Source organism: Podarcis liolepis, assembly GCF_965112155.1.
Source record: "Podarcis liolepis genome assembly, chromosome: 6".
NCBI classification, from domain to species: domain Eukaryota; kingdom Metazoa; phylum Chordata; class Lepidosauria; order Squamata; family Lacertidae; genus Podarcis; species Podarcis liolepis.
Window position 1 is genome coordinate 47066360 of NC_139559.1, and position 6000 is coordinate 47072359.

Consider the following 6000-nt stretch of genomic DNA (forward strand, 5'->3'; position numbering starts at 1 on the left):
CCTGCAAAAGAAAAAAAAGCACCTCATTGGAAAAGGTTCAGAAAAGGGCAGCCCCGATAATCCACAGTTTGAAGAAGCAATGCTTCTGAATACTAGTTGATGGGAACCATAGGAGGGGAGACTGCTGCCATGTCCATCTTACAGGCTTTCCACAGGCATCTGAGGAGCCACTGTGAGAACAGGATGCTGGAGCAGAGGGACCACTGGCCTGAGCCAGCAGGCTATTTTTATGTTCTTACTTTAAAGTGTAATCCACCTGGTTGTGGCCTTTTGCAAGAAGGTTTGTAAGCAGGAACAGTGCACCTCCTGAACCTTCCATATTGGGAGCCATGCACAGCCTCCACTCTGTAACTTGTGTTCACTTTCCTTCTATAGAAACTAACATTTTATGAGGCAGCACTTTGAAAAGCTCACAGAACAGAGAATGAGGGCAGCGTTTCTACTTCATCCTGGAATCATCCCCATAATGGGGAATTGAGGTTTCTCTTAGGGCAGGTCTGATAGAAATGTTAATGCCCATACCAAAAAAATCAATCAGGTTTCTACCGAACTCTGCAAAAATTTTGAATAAGTGACTCCTACTTTTCTTTCTTTCCTGTGGAAGAATTCGTACTAATCTAGTCCTCTGGGGAAAACGCTTGCTCCCTCCTCCTTTTCCACAGCTCCCAAACTCTTGCATATCATTCTCCAACCCAAAGGAAAAAGCCGAGGGTGAGATTAAGGAGGAAAATCCGGAGCGAATGTGCTTAAAGCTGTTACGATCTGCCACCTGCGAGTGTGGCACATGTCAGTGGGACTTAACAGGATAAAGGCAAGCTGATTAGGAGTAGGTCGGTGCGTGGGCCACTTTCCACTGCACCTTCGTACACAGCTGAACGTCCAGAATTCACAAGGGGCTGGGAAAGATAGGAATTCCTTAGCTGGTTTTGTCTGTGCTCTTGAGCCGAGGCTCAAAAATTATTATTTTTAATAATAATAATAATAATAATAATAATAATAATAATAATAATAATAAAATTTATTATTTATACACTGCCCATCTGGGCGGCTTCCAACAAAGTACAGTGGTGCCCAGCAAGACGAATGCCTCGCAAGACAAAAAACTCGCTAGACAAAAGGGTTTTGCGGTTTTTGAGCTGCTTCGCAAGACGAATTTCCCTACGGGCTTGCTTCGCAAGACGAAAACGTCTTGCGTTTTTTGCAAGTTTGTTTCCTTTTTCTTAATACCGCTAATACAGTTGCGACTTGACTTCGAGGAGCAACTCATAGAACGCGGTGTGGTAGCCTTTTTTGAGGTTTTTGGTGATTTTTGAAGCTTTACCAAAACTTTTCCGACACCGTGCTTCGCAAGACGAAAAATTCGCTAGACGAAAAAACTCACGGAACAAATTAATTTCGTCTTGCAAGGCACCACTGTATTAAAATGCAGTAATCTGTTAAACATTAAAAGCTTCCCTAAAGAGGGCTGCCTTCAGATGTCTTCTAAAAGTCTGGTAGTTGTTCTTCTCTTTGACATCTGGTGGGAGGGCGTTCCACAGGGCGGGTGCCACTACCAAGAAGGCCCTCTGCCTGGTTCCCTGTAACTTGGCTTCTCACAGTGAGAGAACCGCCAGAAGGCCTTCAGCGCTGGACCTCAGTGTCCGGGTAGAACGATGGGGGTGGAGGCACTCCTTCAGATATACTGGACACAAAGTGTCCGTCAAACCTCTGTCACATCTCAGCGCACCCATTCATGTGTTCCACGGTCATGTTTGAATGTCACTTGTGTTAAATGTCTGGGCTCGTAAAACTGAACATCCAAAGAGCCTACAGGTGTCGGGCTGTTTGTAGTGAACAGGAGGAGGGAACTGGTCCCATAGAACAAGAATGGGACCTAGCTACATGTTACATCAGGAGTAAGGAACCTGTTTCAAACGGAGAGCTGTGTTCTCTTCCAGGCAGCCTTCCGAAGACCACATGTCAGCGGTGTGCACAACAAATGAACGGGGGCTAGTTTTTACACGTACACTCACACAGCCCTTGGTATCTTCCATTCGGACAAGCAAAAGGCCTCAGCAGAATTCAAGGCCACAGCAGTCCAGCCAGGCAAAAGCAGTGTGTGAAGCAGGATCAGTGAGGGAGTGGGGCCTGAGGAGAGGTCTTAGGGCCACAGCACTCTGCATTTGGCCCTTGGACCTGAGGTGCCCTACCCCCATGCTGTGCTAATGATGCACTTGGCAAGCAAGTTGTGGCCTTACAAAAATTAAATACAAGACCTGAGGGCAGGGGAGAGGGCATTGTGACACCTGTACCACAGCACACAGCCAATTTCGTCATTTATGTAATGTGACATTATGCCCTTTTTAATTTTAAATTTAGTCGAGTTTGAGGTGCAGTGTTAATCAAATGGTACATCAAAATTAAACCTTTGAGGTGGAACACCATGCCATAGGATCTATGGCATGTGGAATTAACATTTGAAGAGTTGTACTACTGAATATTTGCATTCAAAGGCACATACTCTGATTTTGTTTTGTGAAACACTTGGTTTGGCTTTTGTTCAGTGGAGGGTATCAATGTTCCCCTTGAGCTTCCAGGAGCTCCCAGTTGGCTCATGGAGCTGCCTGGCTGAGGTAGAACAATCTGAAAAACTGGGAATGCAGAGAGAAAAGACAATAGGTTGATCGAGAGCATTATCTGTGCTGACTGACTTGTACAAAGTAATGCTGCGACTTCTGATATCTCCTAGGCTTGTTCACATGTTACACTGGACACAGGTACAAGCTGTCTTTAGTACACATGTACAAGGTTTTGTGTGAAAGCCTGTTGCCTGAGGCAAACTATAACTCCAAGAGATTATACAATACAATATACCCAATCTCTTTATGGCTTCTTCTTCTCTAGGTCTCCTGACAGCCATGGTGCACCTGCCCATGAGAGCAGCTTCTCTACTTCCTGCACACTGATGCAGCAGTTCAGCGATCAAATCATCTTGGGGGAAAGGGAGCGACCAGCTTCTTCAACATGGATTCATCCCCATGAATTGGGGCCCATGCCAACTGTATTTCCTCTTGTGCCTGAACATGGAACACAAAGGCTACCAACAGAGTATATTGAGGTTGTACCTGTGAGATTTCCTCCACTTTTTTTCTTTCCCTTTCTTCCTCATAGCAAATATAACTATTTCTGGCTTACTTTGTGGGTTTCTAAATATGAAATGCAGTTTTCCCTAGATTTCTCCCCCCTCGAAATGACAACAGAGGATTTGTGCCACTTGGTACTCAAGATTTCTACAGGTCTCTTGGATTTGGGGAATGGCTGCCTCCTTCAGACATATGGCTGTGACAGACTGAGGCAGTTGCTAAGAGTCTGGGATGTTCTCCAGTTGCTGTGAAGAAAATGTTCTCTTTTTCCCTGTGCCTCTTCCTTTCACTTGTTCGTTCTCTCCCCCTCCCTCCCCCAAATCCAATGGAGATGAGGAGATGGGGGGGGGGAATGGTACGCGTCATGGCTGCCACTCCTGACTGTGGCCTTCTCTGCCTACATAGGGGAGGAAGTTCACCAAAGGCATGGGGCATACTGTGTGAAAGAAAGAAAGAAAGAAAGAAAGAAAGAAAGAAAGAAAGAAAGAAAGAAAGAAAGAAAGAAAGAAAGAAAGAAAGAAAGGTCCTTGTGAAATGACAGGGTAAATAACCCGGACAGAAAAACAAATGTGTGTATTTAATGAGCTTTCCTCTTCCTTTTGTGTTTACAGCTTCTTATTTATCTCCATTTACTCATGGCACCTGCCCAAACATTGCCCTTCACCACTAAATGGGAGCAAGCTCAAAATTTGAGCAGAATTGATTTAATATGATTAGCTACATGCCATTGTTCATGCATTCTGACTGGAAAAAGATATTCATTCATGACTGGTTTTAGAAAAGCATAAAACTCCCATCCAATTTCCCCCCTCAGACTAGTTCAACCCGTTTGGACAGCCTTGGAAATCTCTGAAGTGGTTGTTTTTTTTGCCAGGCATATTGCGGCCCTGGGCCTTTGAAAGAGATCCCTCTTCAATGTTTGAACTCTTAATTGCAGCGCTTGCTTCTTCAAGCTATGCTATATAGGAATTAAAGCATCCAGGTTGCAGTTTCTCCCATGATTGATTTGGGCTCTAGTGCTAAACTGGAAGTGGAAGAGAAACTACCACAAACCAAAGGTTGAGATTAAGGCAGAGACCTTGCCCTAATTGCTAGCCTGGGCCATCCACACCAGTCCTGGTCCACCCCAGCCTGCCCTTTGCACTATCAACCAACAGCTAGGGGATTGGTACAGCTATTTGTGGTTTGCCAGTGTCAGGAAGAATCCAAGTCACAGGGGAGATAGCTGTGGTCCACCATTCTCCAGATGCTTGTAATGCTAACCACAGCAAGACCCAGTAGCATCCTAGGGTGATTATAGCTATGTTCCACTATACACTCCAGTTCTAATCATGGCTTTGCCTCTTTTTTGTGGTGGTGGGGGGTGTAATTTAATACCTTGAGCCTGCATGGTAAACCATGGGCTCTCCTTTCCTTGACTTTGACATATCACAGCAGTCGGGGTCAATTAGCCCAAGTCTCACCAGGCAAATGATAGCAAGTTGTTCTGGCTTGTGTGTTAACCCAGCCAGCTAAATTCTGTCTTCACCTTGACTGGCAACAATAGTAAATGCAGATGATCAAATACACAGCTGTGGGGGAGGGTGAATGGAAGGCTTAATCAGATGGTCTGAGGTAAAAGAGATGGGGTGGGTGAGTTGGCAAGACAGAAGGCCAGAAGAAGACTTTCTGCAGAAAACAGGCCTAAGCAGAAATAGGAATTCTACCTAGGAACAACCAATCAACACTTAATAAGAGACAATAAGACCTGATCAGTGATTGATAGAGCTACAGCAAGAAAACTAGAGCAGTTCAAAATGCAGAGACTAACAATATGGGTCGAGAACCTGTTACCTGTGCAGTAACACCTGGAGTGCCACAAGTTCCTCATCCCTGAATCAACACATATGCCCAGTTGGAGAAGAACAAGAGTCTCTTGCCATTAGTTCAAGGCTGTCATTAGTTTTTATCCGGAGACTCACTGTTGGTTTTCCTTTTTTCTTAATGCACTATCTGCCCTGTTGATTTCAATTCTTCCCTTCGCCTAGAAGTGCAACATGTTGTACTTCTTCATTTCTACCATCACCCTCTTCTGGTGACTCAACAAAACATTTAAAATTTTCCAAGCCCCATTGGTTGGCACTGATCAACAATTTGAGAATTTCTCCCTCACCTGTAAATATCAAAGGTTGGGGGGTCTGCTCTCATCCCAGCATCCCTCCCCACCTTTTCTGGTCTCACTGTGAGTTGAACTCTTACATTGCAAGGGCCTTTTCCACTGTAATAAATTTCCAAAATTTGTGATGTCAAAAAAGAGAAAAAGGTAAGGAAATAAAATTCTAACTTTATTAGTCAACAAGGACACTCCCCATCCTTCCTGGTTTTTTGCATCTGTGTACGTTCAGTGGTAAAAACTATAGCACCCAGACAGTGGGAGGTGTAGGGGTATCAATGTGCACATTCAGCGTTTATTTTTTAAAAAACAGTATCCAGGCATTCATTTTTGAAAGTGAAGGGGCCAGCTAGTCCTGTCCCTTTGATAATGAGGCATTTGCTATTGATGTCTGCCAGCCAACAGATAATTGAAACCTGGCTGTAGGTTTCATCTTTTTACAGGAATGAGAATCCTGACCAATCTGGGTCTCTCTCCCTTTGGAGGAAATCCTACATGTTCCCATCCGACTGAGCTGATCACATCAGCTGGGAGACATTGCTGTCATGTGTGTCATTGTGGTCCCCTTCATGTGTTACCCACACAGGTAATGAATGCTTGAAAAGGGTTAAAGGAAAAAGGAAAAACCCAGGATCTGCAGTTTTCAGAGGAGGAATCCCATGTGGGAAACATGCAACAATTTGTCGCTGGGCACAGAAACAAAAAATAAAATGCAAGAGCGTACCT

General features: G+C 44.5%; 1 protein-coding gene across 1 annotated transcript in view; it reads left to right on the forward strand.

Moving 5' to 3' along the window:
* The window catches only part of LOC310709582 (chemokine-like protein TAFA-5), a 30051-nt gene extending 25936 nt beyond the window's left edge, over positions 1-4115 (forward strand). The window contains exon 6 of the mRNA XM_083509430.1: positions 2884-4115. Coding sequence (XP_083365556.1) covers positions 2884-2892 — 9 coding nt within the window. The 3' untranslated portion in view covers positions 2893-4115. The remainder of the gene's footprint in view (positions 1-2883) is intronic.
* Positions 4116-6000: the final 1885 nt, after the last annotated feature.